Source organism: Myotis myotis, unplaced genomic scaffold (genome assembly GCF_014108235.1).
Source record: "Myotis myotis isolate mMyoMyo1 unplaced genomic scaffold, mMyoMyo1.p scaffold_m19_p_1, whole genome shotgun sequence".
NCBI lineage: Eukaryota > Metazoa > Chordata > Mammalia > Chiroptera > Vespertilionidae > Myotis > Myotis myotis.
The window spans coordinates 44,151,205-44,177,557 of NW_023416313.1; the positions used below are offsets into that span (position 1 = coordinate 44,151,205).

The 26,353-nt window shown below is 41.4% G+C and overlaps 1 protein-coding gene across 1 annotated transcript; it reads right to left on the bottom strand.

Moving 5' to 3' along the window:
- Positions 1-330: 330 nt before the first annotated feature.
- LOC118664370 (UDP-glucuronosyltransferase 2A1-like) lies at positions 331-11,947 on the bottom strand. The gene is made up of 2 exons (XM_036324799.1): positions 11,868-11,947; positions 331-1,107 (listed from the first exon to the last, which is right to left on the bottom strand). The coding sequence occupies exons 1-2, from the start codon at positions 11,919-11,921 to the stop codon at positions 331-333; spliced, it is 831 nt and encodes a 276-aa protein (XP_036180692.1). The 5' UTR covers positions 11,922-11,947.
- Between the last annotated feature and the right edge of the window lie 14,406 nt (positions 11,948-26,353).

Sequence of the window (26,353 nt, forward strand, 5' to 3'; positions counted from 1 at the left end):
TAATCTCTTTCAGCTCCCCCCAGCCCCCCTTCCCTCACACACCACTGAAGTTTCTAGGTGATTTCTATTTTCAATACAATATGTAAATGGGAATCAAGTCCTAATTTAAAAATTGCTTTTGTCTCTGTATGTTATGCATAAAAATAAGTAGTTGGTATCTTCAAGTTCATAAAATTAGAAAACAACAAAGTATAGTTGCAAAGCATATTGCATTTTATGTCCTTTCCTGTTATGAAATGGTAATAAGAGATAGTTATCAATATGTATGACTAAAAATTATCATAGGAAATAAAAAAGAGCTCTGTTTGTTTTAATTTAAATAATACAAAGTTACTTACCCAAAGCTTCACTATAATAGGAATCCCACTCTTTCCAAAGAGTATCAAACATGTAGTCCTGTAGATGGTAGGAGATGAAATTTCTTATTCTGTCAGTAAAAGACATCTGGTCGGTGAGTTCTGATAAAACAGCAGGAACATAGGAAGGAGGGTATGGTGTCTTCCCACAGTGTTTTTCCACTGTTGATGCTGGAGAAAACCTTAAGGAGTACATAAATGGAATTCCAAGTTTTAAAGCTACTATATCACCACAAGGAAACACTGGATCTGATACCAGGACATCAAATTTGCTTTTCTTCAGCTTTTCCAGCAGCTTTTGGTTTTTGAGCACACCATCACAGATTTCTCTACTCAGCACATGGAAGTCCTTGAGGGCTATGCCAATCTCCTGATAGAATCTCCAAATGGTTGAAGGAGATGGTTTATTTCCCATCCATGTCAAAATAAACTTCTTGATTGTTTCTTCCACTTTTTCTTTCTCAAAGGGCACCTTATATATTTCATATGTCAGAGATGGATTAGGGGTGGGCTTGATGTAAAGTGCACCAGAAGCAACTAGGACAGTCACATTATGCTGTTTGTTAATCAGCTCATCTATAATTATCTTAACATTAAGCCAATGACTACCTTCCATCGGCCAAATCAGAACATTCCCACCAAGAGTGACTCCCAGGAGACTTATCTGAAGAGACAACAGCAGAATGGATTTTTCTAACATGACGTGGCTTGACATAGAAAATTTGATGAGATGTGACGCAGACAAATTTCTCTGCATTTAAAACAAAAAGGAAAGACAAATTATTTTTCAGCTTGATTCAAACCAGTGATAGCCTTAAGAGCGTTCTCTCTAACGAATGTTACTTGTCATGGTAGCTTCATATTTTATGGTAATTACAGGTTTAGGGGCAATGTGTGTTGTACCTGTCAACTTGTTGCGTTAGCTTTAGTTATGATTCTTTTTCTGAAACTTAATCTTTCAACCCTTTCTTTGCATCTCATAATTGTTGAAATCTTACTATTCGATTTCTTGAAGCCACTCTATATCTGAACTCTACACTCAGACCTGGGAACTGATACTTCAGATGTGACATGAAATGTAGAGATGCAAACTCTATAGTTATCTTAGAATGTAGATATGCTAATTCTATAGGTTTTTCAATATTTAATACATTTTATATAGTAACATTAGCAAAAATTATTATTTTTTAAATATATCTTTATTGTTGAAAGTATTACAGATGTCCTCTCCCTCCCCCTTCAACTGACCCTCTTCCCTCTACTCCTGCCCCTTCCCCACAGGCCTACTACACTGGTACCTGTGTCTATGGGTTATGCATAAATGCATAAAAGTTCTTTGGTTAATTTCTCCCCCCCTCCCCACCTCTCTCCTCCTGAGCCCCACGGCCCTTCCCTCTGACATTTGTTAGTCTGTTCCATGCTTCCATGTCTCTGGATCTATTTTATTCATCAATATATTTTGTTCATTTATTCCTCATATAAGTGACATCATGTGATAGCTGTCTTTCTCTGACTGGATTATTTTACTTAGCATCATACTCTCCAGATCCTATTATTGTAGTTACCAGTTATTAATAGATAAGATTATTGCAAGGAGAAGACTTACAATGTTAAGTACAAACACAATAAGTATAATATTTATTACTACTTTATCTTAAGAAATCACTGAGAAAAAATGGCAAGTAAGTAAATTAACTGTGTATGTGTACATATGCCTGAGATGATGGGTAAATAAGAGCTTTTAGAAGAGACTTGCTAAGTCAAGCATGCTTCTGTGGGAAGTGCTGCTCAAAAAGCCAGCTAGCCTGTGTGAATAACAACAACTTTACATTTAGACTCAGCCTTTCATAATTGCTAACATTTGTTAACTGCTCACTACCTATCAGACATTGTGCAACATGTTGTACATATGTTAATGCCATTTACTTTGCACTTAAAAAAAGATCCAATAAGTTACAAACGATAATTATTTCCACATCAAGAAGAAAACATTGGTCAGAAAAGCTGAGTTAATTGGTAAGTTCATAGAACAAAATAAGAAAGGAACTGATGGTAGCTGCCTTAAGGCTCTTTGGCTCCAAAGCCTACTGGGTTGAGAAAATTGATACAAATGTAGCCATTACAAAAAGAGCCCACCATCCCTTGCACATCTTGCTCCTTGTACATTTCAAATGATTGAATTGAGCAAAATAAACTTTGGACTTGAGCAAAACCAACATTGTCTTAAAAAGAATTGTTTGTAAAGTTAATAGGAAAGCAGACTTCCTCACCACAAGCACTGATGATTTTGACATTTTTAATCAGCAACCAGCCACGTATAGTTAAAAAGTAATTTAGCTTGTTAGCATCAATAGAAATTTCTTTATTCTATCTATGTAATTATTTCCCTTCCCTTTCTCATAAAAACCCCTTTCCTTCACCCCCATAACTGGGGTACAATTTGGGCTCCTTCCTGAATTTATCCCCATGGATTTCAGTTTGTTTTGACCTCAAATAAATGCTAGTTGCCTCACTTTGGCCTTTATTTTTCAAGTTATCAGCATTCACACCAGGACAGTGTATCATGAGTACCATTAGAGTGTATCATGTCACGTTATCAACTACAAGGCAAATCTTTGTTAGAGGTATGTATTTGATACTCATCTGAGTTCCTTTCTATCTGCTAGATGGGATATTGCCTGAATCATGAATTGCTGAATAAAGCCAGTAAGACCTGTAAAATGTACATAGTTGAAGTTTGTTTTTTAACAGAAGTATCTGGACATGAGTGATAAGCAGTGTGTTCAAAGGAAACTTTGTACTGTGTGTCACACAAACAAACTTGATTAAAAATATCTCAGAAATTGTGACTTTGAGAAAACAACTTTGGAGAAAAAGCCACTTTGCTTTTCTCAGTTACTGCTTAGGCATTTTATAGTCTGACTAGCTGCCCAGGGCATGAAATTAGTACACTGGGCGGGGGAGAGGTGTCCCTCAGCCCAGCCTGTGCCCTCTCGCAGTCCAGGAGCCCTCGGGGGATGTCTGACTCCCCTGGGGAGGGGGCCAAAGCCCTCAGTCAGACATCCTTAGCGCTGCCTAAAACTATGATACATATATTTGTGAAATCAGGTGTGTTCAAAGAAAAATGAATATTTTTGACAAGAAGCTAGTATATACAAATGTTTTTTATCATAGATGATAGTAAAAGATGTGCTGTAATTAATTGTACAAAAAGGCACAACAGGTTATTGATGCTACAACAATATTTTTTTGAGAAACTTTAAATTTCCTATTTTTAATAAATAAATTTGATTATTCATAAAACTCATTTGTAAATACAACATATACATTTAAAATATATAAAGTTGAAATATGTAAATATAAATAATCCATTACACAATATTAAAGAAAGAAAATACCCAGAAAGGAGGACATCTTGCTTCCTGTACTTGTGCTGTTTTGCAGACCACTGTGACTTGTAAGAATCATTTTTGCCTTCACCATACATTAGTATACGTCTTATTTCCTATGTTATGTGTGCCTAATGAAGGAACAAATGACCTTTCCACTGGTAGGAAATAGAGGAAATAGATCAACTTTTGAAAGGTCCAGTGAACTCACACTTAAAAAACCTCTCAATTTATTCCTCTATAATACACTTCCCTCAATATTTATACAGTCATTATGAAGTGTAACTCCTGGGAGGAAAAAGGCCCCAAATTATTTTAAAATAAAACTAAAAACTTTCAAAGGGAAGTAATAAAACAACCCAAAAGTTAACCCACAACCTTGTAATGGTTGATATTGCTATTAGAAGAAAATATAAAATACATCCAAATGTTTATTACACAGTGCTTTTATATAGCTTATATACTGATTTAAATTTCTTACCTGAAGTTTACAGCTGGACCTTTAAAAGCAATCATTTGCCATTAGGTACCTGAGCATAAATAACCCTTGGTTGGGTAAGTGTGGTATGATGAGAAATATGATCTTAAGTAGACAGGCTTGTCTACTCTTAGCATGGTTCATGAATTACAGTATTAAGCAGATTAAGTTGTGCAAAAGGTATATCCTTCAACCACTTTCCTGGCAAGTATTTGCATTGAATATTGCCTTTGCTATCATTGTCTCCACTGCTCCCATCAACCAAGAATGTCAGATGTATCTGAAATAAAGACTGGTAATGATTAATAATCTTGGCTTATTATTAAGAAGTATGTAAAATAAATAGATCTCAAACTAATGCCAAATAAAATTATTATTATTATTTATTATAAAAAGAAATTTAAAAAAATCAAAGTGTCTTTTTTTCCAAGTCATATAATGATGACAGTTGGTTATGTTAATTCAAACGTAGAAACCACAGCAGAGTTGAATTGCTCTGAATAATGAAGAAATACCTCTGAAAAATCTTGTTTTTTTTTAAATTTTTAATGTATTTTAAAAGATACTAATTTAGATAATTAAATATGTGTTTTAAAGTTTTATATTTTCATTATGCAACAACCCTGTGAATGATATTCTATCCAATCTAATAATAGACAAACATGGTAATTGACCGTACATTTGCTACACCTCCCATGGGCTAATCAGTGCAATATGCAAATTAACTGCCAACAAAGATGGCGGCTAATTTGCATACTGTAGGCAGGGCAGGACAGCATGAGCCACCAGCACGAGACACCATCCAGGGCAGGCCCAGCCCCGCCTTGCTGCCCCAGACCCCATCAGCTGGTCCCAGGTGGCAAGGCAGCCCCACCTCAGAAGACCAGGAGCCGGCCCCGCCTTGCCGCCCAGGATCCGATCAGGTCCCCGGCAGCAAGGCAGGCTGGACCCAGAATCCCCAGAAGCCAAGACAGATTATGAGGGTCAATCAAAAACAAAAACCACTTTAAATATAAAGACACATATAGATTAAAAGTAAATGAATTAAGCTTCAGCCTGTTTTGTTCAGTGAATAGAGCATTAGCCTCTAGACTGAAGGGTCCCAGGTTCAATTCCAGTGAAGGGCATGTACCTCATTTGCTGCTTTGATCCCCAGTCCCTATCAAAGCATGTGCAGGAGGCAACCAATCAATGTGTCTCTCCCTTTCCCTTCACTCTCTCTAAAATTCAATGGAAAAATATCCTTGGGTGAAGATTAACAAAAACAATGTAAATGAATTAAGTAACATTAAAGAGATTATAAGAAAAATATATTCCAAATTTTTTAGTTGTATAATGGTTATGTTTAAATTATTAAAACCTATGAAATTGGGTAAAGGGTACATATAATATGCTGTAGTATTTTATAGGGTTTTTTTACATGTACAAGATTATTTCAAATTAAAATATTAAAAATTAATAAGATATTAATTGAAATTTATCTGCATTACATGAAAAATCTCCTAATTGCTTCTAGCATAATTTATTAAATTGTGCTAAAACTTACAAGGGTTCAATTAAAAAATATCTTAATTCTAAATGATATAATAGAAAATATATAATAGTGCAGTTATAAGGACTTATCTGAAAATAAAAATTTAAAGAACTGAATTTAAAGAAGGGATTAGCCAAAGAAAATATATGCACAACCCATGGACACAGACAGCAGTATGGTGATGCCCAGAGAGAAGTGGGGGGCAAGAGCTGGGTAGAGGGAGCAAAAGGGGGGAAATAGGGACATCCTATATAATAATAATAAAAGGCTAATATGCACATTGACTGAACGGGAGAATGACCAGTTGTTATGATGCGCACTGGCCACCAGGGGGCAGATGCTAAATGCAGGAGCTGCCCCCTGGTGTTCAGTGCACTTCCATATGGGGAGTGCCACTCAGCCAGAAGCTGGCTCATGGCTGGCCAGAGCCGAGGTGGTGGCAGGAGCCTCTCGCACCTCCGTGGCAGCACTAAGAATGTCCCTTGGGGGCCTAAGCCTTTAGTCTGACATCCCCCGAGAATCCCTGGATGCCAGAAGGATGTCTGACTGCAAGGTTAGACCTGATCCCCTGGGGAGTGGGCCTAAGTCGACAGGTGGACATCCCCCAAGGGGTCCTGGACTGTGAATTGGGCACAGGCCGGGCTGAGGGACCTCCCCACTGAGTGCACAAATTTTTGTGCACTGGGCCTCTAGTATATATATAAAGAGCCAAGGTTCATAAAGTCCAAAACAACTGGAGGCTTGACTAAACATCAGGCAGGGGTTGGGTGGGGAGGGGCCAGGTGGGTGCAACAAGGTCATTAACCTCTGGCCTGGGCAACCCACTGCTTCAGCGGTTGACTCCAACAGAACCTGGGCTCTCCTCTCTGTGGACCAGAGGCCCTTTTCCTGATACTAAGTTCCCAGGATCTCTCAGACCACTTTGTAGAAGTCAGGAAACATTGCATGTGGTCATCCTGCTCTGGGGACTCCCAGGGCTGACAGCAAGGGTGGGCTTCTGTGATGTTCCCTCTGTTATGTGATCCAGGATCGCTGCATCCTAATGTTGACTCTGGCAAGACTTGGGCCAGTCCTCTGCGTATCTGAGGTCTCACTCCCTATAGCAAAGCTCCTGAGTCTCTGAGACCCAGATGCAGAAATTGCCTGTTGTCGTCATCCCACCCTGGGGACTCCCAGGCTTACACTGGGGGAGGGCCTTGGTTGGGATCCCTTTGTTGTGGATTCCAGAGTCCCTTTAGTGTTTCCTCAAGGTCCTCACCTTGACTTTGGCAGGACTTGGGCTGGTCCACTGCATATATGAGGTCCCGTTCCCTATACCAAAGCCCATAAGTCTCTGATAGCTGGATGCAGAAATCGCCTGATGTTGTCTTCCAGCCCTGGGTGGGATGTATCTGTTCTAGGGTCCTGGTTCCTTCCCTCTTCCCTCATGTTCCTCACCTTGAGCCCTGGGATCCTCCCTCTGTTGATTCAAGGCCCGACTCCTCAGATCAAGGCCTCACTGCCCTGAGACCGCTGTAGAAAGTCAGTGTATGTCACATTCGGTACCAAGCCCAGCAATTCCATGGGAGGGGCTGAGATGGATACCATAGGGTCCTTTAGCCCAGCTCCTGATCCATACTTTGACAGGGTCTGGGCCTCTTGTCCTCTATGAACCTGAGTCTACAACCCTCAGACCAAGGGTCTGACTACCCGAGTTCCCTTAGGAGGTGGGGCAGGAGGAGGTGAAGTTTTCAACATACAAACAGGAAGCCCAACTTCGGGAATTTAAATTTCTGCCTCATTCACCTTATACTGTTAAACCTCACATGTAGATACTATACCTACTATGATCACCCCAAGATTGTAAACAAAGATAAGATAAACAGTTGAGCAACTCTATTCATTAAAGACAGCCTAAAGACAATGATTTCAACCTTGAAAACAGAAAGCTGTGGAGAGCCACAGGGACAGTGGAAAAAGGGGGATGAGATGGAAAATTTCTCTGGTAGTAGCCAAGAAGTGAATGATTTTCAAGGTGCATAAGAGCAACCTGTACTAGGGAAGCAGGATGATTCACATCTCCACAGAGACAGTCACATTACCTTGAAAAGATTTTAGGTAAATTTTATGAAAACTAGCTAATGGTGAAGGATGAGAAAGAACAATGAACCACTGAAATTGGTGGCCTAGGGAAATGTTTGGAGGAAGCATCATCTCCCTACCATGTGACCCATCAGAATTGAACATGGGGTCAATAAGTTTGAGAAGGCTTCCGAGTGCTAAAGCAATGCCCCCTTTCTCTTACCAAAGCATCTCGGCCTCCTCACCCCTCCCCATGGAAGTGTCAGGATGGTGCTTTATGATGTCTAAGTTTCTCTCCCAGAGCTACCATTAGCTAGAGGAGAGGCTTCCTGATTAATTAAAGCCTAGGGGTGTGGCCCCTCATTGTCCTAGAGAAAAGCATATGTTCAAGAGGCCTGGGTTAGGGCCCTGGGAAATTTTGACATGGTGAAGATGACCAGGAAACCACCAAATCCTAGCACAGTTATATAACAACCAACCCCATTCACCAAAAGAAGGTAAAAGAGGAAGAAGTCTTGTTAACCCAGATCCAGTATCCAGGATGCAAGGACCACACCCAAACTTCTCCTCCTCTTCTTTAGTGGCATATCTCCAAGACTCCCTGGCCTGGCAGATTCCATCCTCACCCCATAATTTTTCTCATGAAGACTTTTTTCCCTTTCATCCCAGCCATTTCCTCACAAACCAATGTCCTTCTGCACTCACTCTGTTGTCCTTCCAGGTACTAAAGACATCCATGGGGGTGCAAAGATGTCTTTAAGGGAGTTCAAGGAAAGGAGCCTTTCCAAAAATTCCTACCCCATCAAGGAAACCTATGAAAGCTATAAAGCCAACAATATGTGGCCATTATACAGGCCAAATGAGGAACTGAATAAAAATGATCCAGAAAAAGACCAAGACAATGTAGAAAAATTCACCACCTTGAGTGATAACTTGGGCAGCCAGTAACTTCAGAGCAAGGCCAAAGACCTCACAACTACCTATGACATTTCTGAACTCTGGCCCCCAAGAAATGCTGACAGTGTGGAAGCCAAATTTTACACCTACAGAGTACACCAATAGTGATGATTAAAATAAAATTAATTGGTGGTTCACTTCCAGTGTTAGCATAATCTGCAGACAATTTTTATTAAACTTATTGGGATAACATCCTATCTAATAATAGGCAAACATGGTAATTAACCATACCTCCGCTACGCTTCCCATTGGCTCATCAGGATGATATACAAATTAACTGCCAACCAAGATGGTGGCCGGCAGCCACGCAGCTGAAGCGAACATGAGGCTTGGTTGCCCTGGAGATGGAGGAAGCCAAGGTTCCCCACCTGCCACGGCCTAGCTCTGAGCTCCAGATGCAACAATGTTGCAATTATAGAAGCTAAACAAATCCCAGGTACCTGCTTTCAGCCAGCCGGCCTCGGAGCTGGAGCCGCAACAAAGTTTCAATTACAGAAGGTAAATAAACCCCAGAATAAAAAAAAAGAAAAAAAAGAAGAGACTGGGAACTTCAGTTTCAGGCTTGGCCAGACTGAAAACAGCCTTCAGCCCCTCATCTAGTCTGGCCAGGCACCCCAGTGGGCACCCACCACAAAGGAGGTGCGGGCAGTCTGAAAACAGCCCTCAGCCCCTCATCCAGGATGGCCAGGCATCCCAGTGGGGACCCCCATCTTGAAGGTGGTGCAGGTAGCCTGAAAACAGCCATCAGCCCCTCATCCAGGCTGGCCAGGCACCCCAGTGGGGACCCCCACCCTAAAGGCGGTGCGAGCAGCCTGAAAACAGCCATCAGCCCCTCACCCAGGCTGGCCAGGCACCCAAGCGAGCCCCCTACCCTGATCCGGGACACCCTTCAGGGCAAACCAGCCGGCCCCCACCCGTGCACCAGGCCTCTATCCTATATAGTAAAAGGGTAATATGCAAATTGACTTAACAGCAGAAAGACTGGGAATGACTGGTCACTATGACACACACTGACCACCAGGTGGCAGGCGCTCAATGCAGGAGCTGTCCTCTGGTGGTCAGTAAGCTCCCACATGGAGGAGCTCTGCTCAGCCACAAGCCAGGCTGATGGCTGCCAGTACAGCGGTGGTGGTGGGAGCCTCTCCTGCCTCCTCAGCAGCACTAAGGATGTCCGACTGCAGCTTAGGTCTGCTCCCCGCTGGCAAGTGGACATCCCCCGAGGGCTGCCGGGCTGCCAGAGGGATGTCTGATTGCCAGCTTAGGCCCAATCCCCTGGGGAGCAGGCCTCAGCCAGCAGATGGTCATCCCCTGAGGGGTCCCAGACTGTGAGAGGGCACAGGACGGGCTGAGGGACCGCCTCCCCGAGTACACAAAGTTTTGTGCACCAGGCCTCTAGTCTATACTAATAAAAGTGTAATATGCTCTTTAGACCAGGAGAACTTTTGGGAGACCTTCTCAATGTCTTTCTGGACAAAGCCATGGTTGCGGGGCCTAGGCAGAGACAGGGGTGATCAGGCCAGGGGTGGAGGGCTGTTGGCGGTGATCAGGACAGCAGGGGGAGGAGTTAGGGGAGATCAGGACAGCGAGGGGGGCAGTTGGAGGAGAATAGGCTGGCAGGGGGGCAGTTGGGGGCGAACAGGCCAGCGGGGGGTGTGTGGTTAGGAGCCAGTGGTCCCAGATTGTGAGAGGGATGTCCGACTGCCGGTTTAGGCCTGATTCTGCAGGGTTCGGGCCTAAACTGGCAGTAGTACATTATCCAAGGGGTCCCAAATTGGAGAGGGTGCAGGTTGGGCTCAGGGGCACCCCTCCCCCCATGTACAAATTTCGTGTATCGGGCCACTAGTTATCATTATGTTTCTTTGTCCAATCATTTTATTTTTTTAAAAATATATTTTACTGATTTTTTAAAGAGAGGAAGGGAGTGGGATAGAGATTTAGAAACATTGATGAGAGAGAAACATCGATCAGCTGCCTCCTGCACACCACCTCCGGGGGATGTGCCCACAACCAAGGTTCATGCCCTTGACCGGAATTGAACCCGGGACCCTTCAGTCCGCAGGCCGACACTCTATCCCAGTGATGGTGAACCTGTGACACGCATGTCAGAGGTGACCTGCGAACTCATTTGCTTGGTTGATTTTTCTTTGTTAAATGGCATTTAAATATATAAAATAAATATCAAAAATATAAGTCTTTGTTTTACTATGGTTGCAAATATCAAAATATTTCTATATGTGACATGGCACCAGAGTTAAGTTAGGGTTTTTAAAAATGCTGACACACTAAGCTCAAAAGGTTCGCCATCGCTGCTCTATCCATGAGCCAAACCAGCTAGGGCTGTCCAACCATTTTAAAGGAGGGAAAAAGAAATAAAGTTAGTATGTCTTTTGCCATAGAATCCCCAAACTGTCATTAGTACTGGAGTAGAACATGAACATTTATTATATTAACTGGCAAACAAATGTGACAATAATTTCATACAGACTTTAAGTGGTGGCTGAGAATCTTGAGGGACATCTCAGCAGCAGAGGTCCCCCTTAAGTAGTGTGGGGCCTCAACCCCGTTCTGGGCTCCCAAGTCTGAAGCACTGGAGCCAGAAAGAGGAGCATTCATAACATCTGGCTGTGAAAATCAGTGGAGATTCTGCTCGTCACAGAGGAACAGGAGTCTGCTAGAAACCCAGGTGCCCTCTATAAGGGCCAACACACAAAATCTGCTTTGCACTCACTTTCCCTGAACTCCATCAGAGGGAACGTGCCTCAAAGTGAACTAAGATTGTGCAAAGAGAGACTGGGTTGTGTGGCTCTCGTGACAGAGCTGAAGGGACAGTTGCCAGGGTCCCTGCGCTGAGTCCCTCTGACACACTGCCCACAGCCCCATCTTTTCTGTGTCAAGACTCCACTACATATTGCATCTGCCTGGAGGAACTCCGGACTCCCTGTTGCTCTGCCTAGTCACGATCATGCACTGTGGGGGAGTCTGCTGCCTGAACCCATAGTATAGACTTTTTGAAAGGCTCTTGAGGGTGAACGCAGAGGGTATCAAAGACTGAGTTGAATGGTTCTAGGGTGGGACCATTTCCCCCCACTTACCTGCCAGAGCAGCAGCAATCCAGTCTGTATACCACAGCAGCACTGTCTCATCATATGGTAAACACTGGCTTCACTCTCCTGACTCCCGTTGGCCCCGCCCTGCTAGGCTTGCACTCAGAAGTATTGTTAGCTGGCTCTGGCCAGCCTGAGCCCACAGTGCAAAATCGTTTGGAAGACTCTTGAGAAGATATGTGCAAACTCTGGGAAAGACAAAGTTGTGTGTCTCTTGGGTGAGGGTCATATTTCCCTCGCATGTCCAAAAACACCCCATTTCTGTGCAAAACCCTCCCTTCACATGGCTAAATTTTGGTCTGTTTGGGACTAATAAACATTGCTGGCATCACCCTGAGGACTTTATGACACTCAATCCTATCACAAAGCTGTGTGGGCACCCAACTGGTGGCAGCTGGCCTTGGTGTGCCCTTAGACTATTGCTGAGTGTCCTCAGACGTAGGACTGGCAGGGAGTTTGAACCCATATCAATCTGATGAACACAGTTCACCCCTACATGATAACTCATTGAAAACCTGTTCTCACTTATCTTGTCTACTACCGCCAGAGGCTCTTCCAATGATGGAGCCTGTTAGCTAGCACATAGGGGCGGATTTTGGGTGCCTTGGGCCTTTTGTTGACCTGCCCCCATGCTCAGTGCTGGTGGAAATTGGCCTCGGAGTGTAACTTGGCCACTGCCGTGCATACCCATGCCCAGCAGAGGCACCACACACTGTGGATCACTTAGTAGCTCCAGACAGGTGGCCCAGGGACAGACACAGGCAATGCCTGACATTGAATGCACTGGAGTGCCTTCCCAATGGCCCCAGAATCAACACAAGACCACATCAGAGCATGACCCAAATAGATCTATGTGCTGCACATACAAAAGTAGATCTCAGCAGTCACTAGAATCTGCTGGAGTGAATTCTGATTTCTGGGATTAGCATCTGCACAACAACTCACAGTGTGGTTATGGTTAATTCTCATAGTCAGCTAGTCAGCTAGTCAGAGAGGCAACCTCATCCATGGATAGGCCAGCAGAAATCAAGATAAATCTACAACAGGTGGGTTCACATAACCCACACAAGGGACATTCCAGGAGACTGTGCCACTGAGGCTCACAGACACCTACTACATAAAGACAACATACCAAGACTGGAGACACAGCATATTTACCTAATACACAGAAGCAAATATAGAGAAGCAGCCAAAAATAGGAAGACAAAGAAATATTCTCCAAATAAAAGAACAGTATAAAGTGCCCCAAAATAAACAAAATAAATGTAGGCAAGCAAGCTACCAAATATAGAGTTCAAAAATTGTTATAAGGATGTTCAAGGAAATTAAAAGAAGGATGGATGAAATCCATGAGAATTTAAACAAAGAGAGAGTAAATATAAAAAGCACATAAAATCCATAAAAGAGAACCAGTCAGAGGTGAAGAATACAATGTCTAAAATGAAGAACACACTAGAAGGAATCAACAGCAAGCTAGATGAAACATAGGATCCAATTAGTGATTTTGAAGACAAGGTAGCAGAAAACACCCAATCTGAAGAAGAAAAAGAAAAAAAATAATTTTTAAAAATGAGGATAGTCTAGGGACATTTAGGACAACATGAAACATAACAACAGGCACATCATAGGAGTGACAGAATGAGAAAAGAGAGCAAGAGATGGAGAACCTATTTGAAAAAAATAATGACTGAAAACTTTACAAACCTGGTGAAGGAAAAGAACACAAAAATCCAAGAAGAGAAAAGAGTTCCAAACAAGAATCCAAAGAGCCCCCATCAAGATATATCTAGATTTGCGGGAAGTCACCACTTTCCCAACACTGTCATAAGAGTGCACCAAGGAACGCGGAAGGCTGAAGGACCTTGGGCGATAGCAGGCTGATCCTCAGCACTGATTCTTCCGTATTGAGATATGGTTGCTCGAAGCAATTTCCTGACCTAATAGTCTCAAAGTAAATGTTTACTGAACCTCACGGATCTTTACTGATCTTTATTGACCTTAGAAGCGGTCTGTCTGCTACCTGTTTGCCATGCTTTACTGTGGACAAGATGTTAATCTAAAACTGAATAAAAATCAGGTAAGGCCAGGTTTCAGTGTGCCTCACCGAGAGAGGTCTCCACCTGGCCCCCCATGCCTTCTAAATTCATATTTATTGTATAGTATTTTCATTTGTGCATCAGCCCCTCCTTTCCATCCTGAACCCCTGCCTCAAAAGGTTGCGACGTTCTGGCACCATGAACAAGAATCTGGAGAGGAAGTGTCACCTGAGTGAAAAACAAAGTGAAAAAGGAAAAGTGGAAATTCATCGGAAAGGTGGGAAGTTCACTGTGCCAGCTTCAGAGTCACTACCATAAGTGGATGAGGAACGTTTTGATTCAGCCAGGTTATTTTGGGGAAGAATTTGAGTAAAAGGCAAAAACATCATTGTAAATTTTTAGCTTGCATGCTCAAGGATCAAGGAATTAAGGTGTCAAAAGGTACTGTCTTAAATCAGGCTCAAGAAGAACGAGTGCCCTTGTCATCTTTAACTATGTGGGCTCCTGTTCGAACTGCATTATGCCCACTTCATACTGAGGATCAAAAGTCTGTAACACCTAAGCCCAAGACCCTCCGCCTCTAGTGGGGAAGGCACCACAGCTAGAGCAAATGAGGCTAACAGTCCTTTCACAAAAGAGTTCTTTAATGCTTTGTCTGAAAATTAACATGTGACGCCTTGGGACTGGCAGATTTTAGCTAAAACAACTTTAGACACCAGTCGATGCTATGGAGAGCAGAATAGGATAAGATCTGTGAACAGGCTGAGATCTAGGCCGCATTCTGGCTGAAAGTCCCAGGCAATGTAAAACATCTGAAACATCCATGAAAAGAACTCTCATTTATTAAGTCTTATCTATGTGTTATGCATGCTTGTCTCTTGATTGTTGTTTTATCTGTCTTTTTTGTTTGGTTTAATTTGTTTATTAAGCATGCCTTTAATTTAATTTAATAGAAAAGAAAGAGTAGATGGCCAGGCCATTACTAAATTTCCCCAGAGCAAACAGAATGTGGGGGTGGGGAGAAAGAATATGAGCGGTACATGTGGCTGATAACACAGGTTCGAGGATAAATCATTGACAAGGGGAAGTAACTAAAAAAAGGCCCCAGCCCATTAATTACTAGGTGTTTTGGTGATCCTGTAAAATGGATGCCCACTCTTGAGAGTGTTACTAAAAGTCTCATTTTCACCATGTTTTTATTTCCCAGTCCATCATTTGAAATTTGGATAGATGAGACATTTCTCACAATTTAGGGATGCATCTGGGATTTGTATACCCATGAAGAGAAAAAGGCTAGCTTAAGAGAAGGTGCACCTCACCCGATTTTGGGTGGCCTATTGACCTAAGCCTTATCTCTGCAAGGGTGCTATGGAATAAGCCCAAGATTGTTTTTATTTAAAAGATGGCAAAAATGACACAAGGAAAACATACAGGCTGTGTTTGGGCAACAAATTTAATGTTTCCATGATAAAGGACAGTTCTTGAATAATAATAGACCTCATTCCAAGGTTGCCTCACAGGTGGGGCGGGGGGTGGGGGGGGAGAGGCACTCCTGTTTTTATAAAGAAAAATAAAATAATACTTTAACATTAAAGCCACTGAGAGTCAGTAAGTTATCTCTGTTACAGAATTTGCCAAATAAAATGCCTTGGATAATAATAATTGGCTTTAAAATCTCAAAGTTGTTAAGGCATAATATACATAACTAAAATGATAAGTATATGGTAAATCTTTTCCAGTGGTAATTATATATGACTAAACATATTTTCCAAAGTCTTTGGTAACTTAAAACTTTGGAGTTTGCTGAATTAAATAATAAAAATTATTAAATGTCTAGGTATTTTAAAATGACAAAATACTAAAATATTAATCTGAGTTTGTCTCATGAAAAATCTAGAGGATAGACTTGATTCTATTAATTGAATAAGTCTTGTATTTTATTTGAAATATATCCTTAAAAATGTAAACATATTACCAATCTAAGAAATGATAAGTATTTAACTTGCCACCTAAAATGTGACGCTTCCAAAAGTTAAAAATTCAAATTAAATTGGGAAAAATTATATGGTTGTAATAATAAAATGCATAAAGTATGTAAATTTATTTTAAGAAAAATATTTCTTACCTTTGCTCTGTAGAAATTAATAGTTCAAAATATATTGTAGTCCTTGTGTGTACTACATGTGGTAAAGTTTCAACCTAGGATATAATATTCTATTGGTCTGATTAAGAAAAAGGATTAATTCTATGGTCTGAACCAAATTTTTAATATTAAAACCAGTTTAAATTTAATTAATATCTTTTAAAATAATTACAAGTGTATAATATAATCTTTTGGTTATGTATATTTGATAGTCTTTCCAAATCAAATTTCAAGACTTTAATCAAGAGTTGGCTTTGGGACATTTCAAAGGCCCTGAAATGATTCAAGGATTTATTCTCTCTTGTTAAAAGAAATATTTTTGAACTAAATTGGACCAATCTAATATACTTGAAATCACGTGAGAAGCTTTATCAGATAAAAATTAATAAGGGTATTCTATTTATATACATACTAGAGGCCCAGTGCACAAAAATTTGTGCACTTGGAGGGTCCCTCAGCCCGGCCTATGCCCTCTTGCAGTGTGGGCCCCCTCAGAAGATGTCCACCCCAGTGGGGACCCTCACCCCATGGAGGTTTGGCCTGCCTGGGTGAAGGGCTGATGGCTGTTTTCAGGTTGGCCACACCTCCTTCAGGGTGCGGTGTCCCCACTGGGGTGTCTGGCCAGTCTGGGTGAGGGGTTGAGGGCCATTTTCAGGCTGGCCAAGCACCCTGGCGACATAAGCTCCCAGCCTCTCCTTTTTTTCTTTTTATTCTGGGATTTATTTACCTTCTATACTTGAATCTTTGTTGTCTTTAGCAAAGGCATGCAGAAAGCTTGGCCTCCTCCTCCATCGCCAGGGGCAACCCACTCCTGCTCGCTCCAGCTCCGTGGCCACGGCTGCATGAAAGCAGGTATCTGGGGTTTGTTTACCTTCTATATTTGAAACTTTGTTGCTTTCAGTGGAGGTCAGAGCCAGGCTGTGGCAGTCGGGGAACCTTGGCTTCCTCCATGACTAGAGCAAGCAAGCCTCCTGCTTGCTCCAGCTCCGTGGCTGCCGGCCGCCATCTTGGTTGGGTTAATTTGCATATAGTCGCTCTGATTGGCTTGTGGGTGTGGCTTAAGGCATAGTGAAAGTATGGTCAATTTGCATGTTTGTCTTTTATTAGTATAGGATATTTTAAATGTTATAAAGGTTTCAACTTCTAAGCTTGGCAAGACAAGGTTGCTGAATACTTAGTTAGCTTTTCACAATATAATCAAGGTCTCATATAAACTCATTTATATGAGTAGCCAATATTTTATGAGCAATTGGTTCTAGTAAACTCCAAAGTAAAATTTGCATACATATGCAAATGAGCACTAACCAAAAAGAATGCTTTTTAAAGTAAATTTAAACTTAATAAAAAGGAGAAATTTTAAAATCTCTTCCGCTATTTAGAAACTAAACTAAAAGTTATTATTCAAGCATTAAATCTCACCATTAATGAGACACCATAAGTAAAAAGAAAGTTACTTTTACTTAAAATGTATGTTTTGCAGTATTGGCCAGCATGTCTTGTTCCTACCAGTTTGATGAAAGGCAACCAAGTTGGTAGCTGTTTAAAAGAAAGTAAGAGTGCTGGGGAAGAGAAACCAAGATGGCGGCATAGGTTAACGCCGGAGATTGCTGCCTCGAACAACCACTTCAAAAAACAACTAAAGACGGAATGGACATCATCCAGAACCACAGGAAGGCTGGCTGAGTGGAAATTCTACAACTAGGAGGAAAGAGAATATCATACCCAGACTCGGAGGAGGCACAGTGCTGAAGTGAAATACTCAGGTGCGGAGTGCGCGCGGAGTGGGCTGGCGGCGGAGGGCGCGGTTGTTGTTTTCAATCGGGAGGGAGTTTTGGACTCTGAGCTCCAGATCCGGGCGAGTCTCTAGGGACCCAGACTCAAACGGGAGAAGCGGGACTGTCTGGCTTCAGTCAGAAATCGAAGGCAGCTTTCTCTCCGAGGTTTGCAGCGGTAGCTGGGACTCTGTGAGGCAGAGCCCCTAGGGACAGAACTGAGAGCAGCCATAACTGCTCCCTCCGCCTGCCCTGTAGATCCCCAGGGACCCGCCCCTCCCAAGCCTTGCACAGAGCCATTTGCCAGATAGCCTCAGGCAAATGCTAGATTAGCACCGCCCTAGAGATCCAGCACAGAAGCTTTCCCACTGCAGACACAGCAGACGTTCATAGCCAGTTAGCCTGGAGGTCAAATCACCGCCACTATTGCTGACAACAATCAAGGCTTAACTACAACAAGACTGTGCACAAAGACCACTAGGGGGTGCACCAAGAAAGCATAAAAAATGCGGAGACAAAGAAAAAGGACAAAATTGCCCATGGAGGATATAGAGTTCAGAACCACACTTTTAAGGTCTCTCAAGAACTGTCTAGAAGCCGCCGATAAATGTAGTGAGATCCTCAAGAAATCTAATGAGACCCTCGATGTTGTGATAAAGAACCAACTAGAAATTAAGCATACACTGACTGAAATAAAGAATATTATACAGATACCCAACAGCAGACCAGAGGAGCGCAAGAATCAAGTCAAAGATTCGAAATGCAAAGAAGCATAAAACACCCAACCGGAAAAGCAAAATGAAAAAAGAATCCGAAAATATGAAGATCGTGTAAGGAGCCTCTGGGACAGCTTCAAGCGTACCAACATCAGAATTATAGGGGTGCCAGAAGATGAGAGAGAGCAAGATATTGAAAACCTATTTGAAGAAATAATGACAGAAAACTTCCCCCACCTGGTGAGAGAAATAGACTTACAGGTCCAGGAAGCGCAGAGAACCCCAAACAAAAGGAATCCAAAGAGGACCGCACCAAGACACATCATAATTAAAATGCCAAGAGCAAAAGACAAAGAGAGAATCTTAAAAACAGCAAGAGAAAGAAACTCAGTTACCTACAAGGGTAACTGTCAGCTGATTTCTCAACAGAAACTTTGCAGGCCAGAAGGGAATGGCAACAAATATTCAAAGTGATGAATGCCAAGAACCTACAAGCAAGATTACTTTATCCAGCAAAGCTATCATTCAGAACTGAAGGTCAGATAAAGAGCTTCACAGATAAGGAAAAGCTAAAGGAGTTCATCACCACCAAACCAGGATTATATGAAATGCTGAAAGGTATCCTTTAAGAAGAGGAAGAGGAAGAAAAAGGTAAAGATACAAATTATGAACAACAAATACACAACTATCAACAAGTGAATCTAAGAATCAAGTGAATAAATAATCTGGTGATCATAATAGAATCAGGGACATAGAAAGGGAATGGACTGACTATTCTTGGGGGGGAAAGGGGTGTGGGAGATTCGGGAAGAGACTGGACAAAAATCGTGCACCTATGGATGAGGACAGTGGGTGGGGAGTGAGGGCGGAGGGTGGGGCAGGAACTGGGAGGAGGGGAGTTATGGGGGGAAAAAGAGGAACAAATGTAATAATCTGAACAATAAAGATTTCATTAAAAAAAAAATGTTGGATTTCAAAAAAAAAGTTACAAAACCTAACATTCAATCATGAAACTTAATCAAGTATTATGTCACAAATTATAATTAATCAAACAATTTTTATTGTCAGCTAGAAGTTGTTGCTGAGGTTTCAGTAGCAAGTGTTTTCATTTATTAAAGGATGTTCACATTTAAAAAATAAAAAATAAAAAATAAAAAAAATAATAGAAAGTAAAATTTTTAAAAGAAACTCCCTAAATGTGATATAGAGATGACTCTGTGAGAAAATACAGAGGGAAATGCCTGTCAAATATCTAGGAACTGTAATTAAAAATCAATATATGAGGCCTTAAAAAGTAGAAATAAAAAAGAATTGCCGTAAAACCATTAAATGACTTTCAAAAATTATTAGGGGACATTAATTGGTTAAGGCCTTATTTAAAAGTCTCTATCTGAGAAATGACAAATTTATTCAATATACTTAGGGGTGACTCTAATCTTTCCTTGCCCTGTACATTAACCGATGAAGCTAGGAAGGAGTTACTAATTATTGAGCGGGCAATCTCCTCAGCCCAAATGCACGGGTACAGCCTGAATTGCCTTTATTAGGACAGATAAATCCTACTGCAAATAGTCCCACAAGAGTCATCTTCCAAAATAAAAACTCTCCTACTATTATTGAGTGGGTCCACCTAGGGCATCAATCCTCTAAAACTGTGGTTACATATAGAGAGCTCATGGCTCAATTAATATCTCAACTGAGAAAGTGCTGCAGGCAGCTTAGAGGAGAAGAACCCCAATGCATCTACCTTCCCCTCACTGGGAAGAAAAGTTATTTCAGACTGATTTGAATTGGCAAATTGAAATAAGTAAATATTCAGGGGAAATTAGTTGTAACCTACTAAAAAAACAAAATACTACAATTTTTATATTACACCCCTCTTTTTATACCAACAAATATTAGACAGGAACCTATTCCTGGAGCATTAACTGTTTTTACTGATGTTTCATCTAATATTAAGGCTGCTTATCATACAATGGACTCAGACTGAGTCATCCAGACTAGTCACACTTCTATATAAAGGATTGAATCAGAAGCTATCAAGGCTGCATTGCAGGATTTCCAAAAGCCTCTTAATATTATTTCTGATTCTGCCTATGCTGCTGGCCTGGTAAACAGAATTGAGACTGTTAGATTAAAATAACTGAGTGACCAAAGTCTACTTATACTATTTAAACAGGTATAGCATGTTGTACAGCAAAGATAGTATCCCTTTTTATATTACTCATATCAGGGCTCATACCATACTGCCTGGTCCTTTAACAAAAGGAAATGCATACATTATTACAACAGGCACATTAGGGGAATACAATTCCCATGAACAGGCAATTATAGAATGCCAACATCAGTGGCTAAAATCCCAACTTGAAAAACAAAAAGGGAGAATAATGATGCTGGAGAAATCTCCTGTAGGTAAATTACATCAAGCCGTAATTACTTTAAATTTTTTCACTTCTAATGCTGATGACAAGACACTTATGGAATTACACTGGTGTTAGAATAAACCAAAGGAAAATGGTTTGGTTATATGGAAAGATTCTGGGTCTGGTTTATGGAAGGGTCCCTTTGTTACACTTTGGTTGAGAATATGCTTGTGTATTTCCAGAAAATGCTACCAAGCCTGTGTGGATTCCTGCAAGAAATAATAAACTTCAACATGGATCCAAGAGAGGAATTAACCAGACTAATGAGAACCTTGCACCTGGAGCCTCGTCGTGTACCTGCGGCTGCAGACAGATGACTGCTCCAGCCACAGATAGCAGTAGCCCCAAGCAACATGCTGAAGATAAGGAGTGGGAGGATAATGAGACAGACCACAAACAGTTCGGAGATGACCTGGGAGATGGTGAAGAAGATGGTCCAGAAAGCTGAGCGAATTTGTGAGAGACCAAAATCTCAAGAACACCGGAGAACATTTTCCTTGCCATGCTAGCAGCCATCAGTTGTGCGCTAACACTCTCAGGGGCAAATGGGGAAGTATATTGGACTTATGTTCCTACTTTCCATGAGTAAGACCCCTTACTTGGGCTGATCCCCCGCCTAGTGTAGTCACCAATAGCACCAAGCACCTTGGTCATCCAGGGGGACCATAGGTGGGACAAGAAGTACATGGGTGTCGCCACTCAGCTTCCCTTTTGTATGACACAGAATCCAACTATTGCTCCTGTGTGTGTAGAATTAAAGAGAGGTTTCTGGCTAGCATGGACACCAAAGGAGAGTGAAGCAAAAGCCCAAATACATCTACTATCACTACTTGCTCCTGGAAAGGTACAGAAAATGTAACATTACTAAGACATCTCCCCACTAAGTCATTATGTAAAAAGTCTTATGAATGGCACCCCACCAAGGAATAAATTAGTTGGCGAGACTGTTATAGTGGCTACCCCACCAGTAGCAAACTTAATAACAGTTTTCCTTTGTGGATTGGAGCCCCTACAGGTCTGCATATAGTAACAATCGTACCCTAAAATGGAAGGGGACAGTATCTTATCTATATGTTGAAGCTAATCACTCCATCTCATGGTATGGAGGAGAATTTGTTGGATCTCAATTGCAATGTGATAATTGGCCCCCACAAAACACGCAATGGAAATTAGCTGCTGCACTTGCACCTATAAAATGGTATAGTTTTAATTGTAACTTAAATAATTGCATTTGTACCATATTGGGAACTCCCAATAAGACAGTATTTGCCACCGTTTGTGTATTTGATCCTTTTGTACTCCTCTCAGGCCCCATTCTGATGTGCCTTAATGCAACAAGCCATTTGTGTGAGGTGTCATGCACAGGCTGCGCACTATCCCATTGTATTAATTCTACATTTGAAAAATATTCTCTCTTGATTTTAAAACAACCTGCTTTTGCTTGGGTTCCTACTAACCTAACTTAGCCTTGGGAATCTCATCACACCTACCAACTGTTACATGATCTGGTAAAAATCTTAAAATGACAAAAAAAGATTTCTTGGAAAGTTAATTGCAGGACTCTTTGCTCTATTATTGCTACTTACTTTTGTGGGAATTGCTGATTCATGAATGGTACAGTGTTCAAACTTCTCAGTCTGTACAATAAGTTAAGGAAAATGTAACAGACTTTGTCTATACAAAAAGGAATTGACAGGCAGTTTCAGATAGAATTAGCGGCACTAAAATCTACAGTTTTATGGATGGGTGATAAGTTCCACAGCTTAGAGCAAAGAATGTCTTTATAGTGTCATTATAATTTTCCCTAGATTTGTGTTACACCTGTTCCTTATAACAGTACCTTACACCCTTGGGAATCCATAAAATATCACCTTCTTGATGCTTGGGGTAAAGGTAACACAACCCTTGATATTTTAGAATTGCAATAGCATATTGTACAATTATCCCAGGAAAACTTACAAACTAGTTCTTTAAATGCCTGGCAGCAATTTAAAAAGGACATGAAAGAGTTTAATCCCTTTCACTGGATCTTCTTACATTTGCCTCTTAGCATAACTACTATTGTCTGTCTCATTCTTGTTCTTATATATTTATTTCTAGTCTGTAGATGCAGAATGAGGAGTCTTAAAAGGACTCAAGCCTTACAGATAGCATACACTTTTCAAGATTTACTAAGAAAATAAAAAGGGGGAGATGCAGAAAGCCACAGCTATCCCAATACTGCCATAAGAATGCACCAAGGAATGTGGAAGGCTGATGGACCTTGGACGTTAGCAGGCTGACGCTAAGCACTGATTGTTCCTTGTTGAGATAGTGGTGGCTCAAAGCAATTTCCTGACCTAATAGCCTCAAAGTAAATGTTTACTGGACCTTACTGATCTTTACTGAAAACTTTACAAACCTGGTGAAGAAAAAGAACACAAAAATCCAATCCAAGAAGAGAAAAGAGTTCCAAACAAGAATCCAAAGAGCCCCCATCAAGATATATCTAGATTTGCGGGAAGTCACCACTTTCCCAACACTGTCATAAGAGTGCACCAAGGAACGCGGAAGGCTGAAGGACCTTGGGCGATAGCAGGCTGATCCTCAGCACTGATTCTTCCATATTGAGATATGGTTGCTCGAAGCAATTTCCTGACCTAATAGTCTCAAAGTAAATGTTTACCTAACCTTATGGATCTTTACTGATCTTTATTGACCTTAGAAACAGTCTGTCTGCTACCTGTTTGCCATGCTTTACTGTGGACAAGATGTTAATCTAAAACTGAATAAAAATCAGGTAAGGCCAGGTTTCAGTGTGCCTCACCACAAGAGAGAGGTCTCCACCTGGCCCCCTATGCCTTCTAAATTCATATTTATTGTATAGTATTTTTATTTGTGTGTCGGCCCTCCTTCAGATCCTGAATGCCCACTGCAAAGAATTAAAATTCCAAAGGTAAAGACAAAGAAACTATCTTAAAAGCAGCAAAGAAAGATAGTTAGCTACAACCTACAAGGGACTTCCCATAATGCTGTCTGCTGATTTCTCAACAGAAACACTTCAGGTCAGAAAGGATTGACATGAAATATTCTAAGTTATGAAAAAACAAGAAACTACAACCACTAGAGGAAGTTAACATTAAAATATAATTTTTTATAGCTTGCCTGCTCATTTGTTTCTCATAAGTGTGTATTCAATTTTTTGCATTCTCCTGAATTTCTTTGTTCTATTATTTGTGTATTTATCACTAAATAACAATGGTATTATTTGGTATTTTTCAATCTTTAGATAATTATTGTTAATTTTATTATATGCGTGCAAATATGTATACATATATTTAATATTTAGAACAAAGAAAATGCTTAATCTGTGCTTAAATCTTACCATTAATTTAATACAACATTAAAAAACTCATAAAATTGAGAGAACCAAGATGGCAGCATAGGTTAACGCCAGAGTTTGCTGCCTTGAACAACTACTTCAAAAGTGAAACTAAAAGACGGAACGGACATCACCCAGAACCACAGGAACGCTGGCTGACTGGAAGTCCTACAACTAGGAGGAAAGAGAAACGCATACGGACACTCAGAGGAGGCGCAGTGCTGAAGTCAAATTCTGAGGTGCGGAGTGCGCGGAGCGGGCTGGGAGCGGAGGGCGCGGTTGGCGTTTTCAATCGGGAGGGAGTCGCAGACTCTGAGCTCCAGATCCGGGCGAGTCTTTAGGGACCCAGACTCAAACGGGAGAAGCGGGACTGTCCGGCTTCGGTCAGTGCGAGTGCAGCTTTCTCTCCGAGGTTTGCAGCGGCCGCTGGGACTCAGAGAGGCAGAGCCCCTAGGGACAGGACTGAGAGCCGCCATAACTGCTCTCTCCCGCCCACCCTGTTGATCCTGTGCGACCCGCCCCGCCCAAGCCCTGCACACAGGCATTTGCTGGATAGCCTCAGGCAAAGGCTAGATTAGCACCTCCCTAGAGGACAGAAGTTCTCTCACTGCAGACACAGCTGATTCTCACAGCCACTTGGCCTGGAGGTCAAACCCTCCCTGGTATTAGCTACAACAATCAACGCTTAACTACAAGACTGGGCACAAAGACCACTAGGGGATGCACCAAGAAAGCATAACAAAATGTGGAGACAAAGAAACAGGACAAAATTGTCAATGGAAGATATAGAGTTCAGAACCACACTTTTAAGGTCTCTCAAGAACTGTTTAGAAGCCACCGATAAACTTAATGAGATCTACAAGAAAACTAATGAGACCCTCGATGTTATGTTGGGGAACCAACTAGAAATTAAGCATACACGAACTGAAATAATGAATATTATACAGACTCCCGACAGCAGACCAGAGAAGCGCAAGAATCAAGTCAATGATTTGAAATGCGAGGAAGCAAAAAACACCCAACCAGAGGGGCGGAATGAAAAAAGAATCCAAAAATGTGAGGATAGTGTAAGGAGCCTCTGGGACAGCTTCAAGCGTACCAACATCAGAATTATAGGGGTGCCAGAAGATGAGAGAGAGCAAGATATTGAAAACCTATTTGAAGAAATAATGACAGAAAACTTCCCCCACCTGGTGAGAGAAATAGACTTACAGGTCCAGGAAGCGCAGAGAACCCCAAACAAAAGGAATCCAAAGAGGACCGCACCAAGACACATCATAATTAAAATGCCAAGAGCAAAAGACAAAGAGAGAATCTTAAAAACAGCAAGAGAAAGAAACTCAGTTACCTACAAGGGAATACCCATACGACTGTCAGCTGATTTCTCAACAGAAACTTTGCAGGCCAGAAGGGAATGGCAACAAATATTCAAAGTGATGAATGCCAAGAACCTACAAGCAAGATTACTTTATCCAGCAAAGCTATCATTCAGAACTGAAGGTCAGATAAAGAGCTTCACAGATAAGGAAAAGCTAAAGGAGTTCATCACCACCAAACCAGGATTATATGAAATGCTGAAAGGTATCCTTTAAGAAGAGGAAGAGGAAGAAAAAGGTAAAGATACAAATTATGAACAACAAATACACAACTATCAACAAGTGAATCTAAGAATCAAGTGAATAAATAATCTGGTGATCATAATAGAATCAGGGACATAGAAAGGGAATGGACTGACTATTCTTGGGGGGGAAAGGGGTGTGGGAGATTCGGGAAGAGACTGGACAAAAATCGTGCACCTATGGATGAGGACAGTGGGTGGGGAGTGAGGGCGGAGGGTGGGGCGGGAACTGGGAGGAGGGGAGTTATGGGGGGAAAAAGAGGAACAAATGTAATAATCTGAACAATAAAGATTTCATTAAAAAAAACTCATAAAATTGAAAAACATAGCAGAAAAAAGAAATAAAATATATTGGATAGCATGTAAGTCATGAGGGGTAAATGGAGTTAAAGTGCCATAGAATAT

Coding starts and splice junctions, on each gene's coding strand:
- LOC118664370 (XM_036324799.1), bottom strand. CDS start 11,921: ATGATGAGACAGTGCTGCTGTGGTATACAGACTGGATTGCTGCTGCTC. Junction 1,108..11,867: donor GATTGCTGCTGCTCTGGCAG/GTAAGTGGGGGG, acceptor TTTTAAATGCAG/AGAAATTTGTCTGCGTCACA.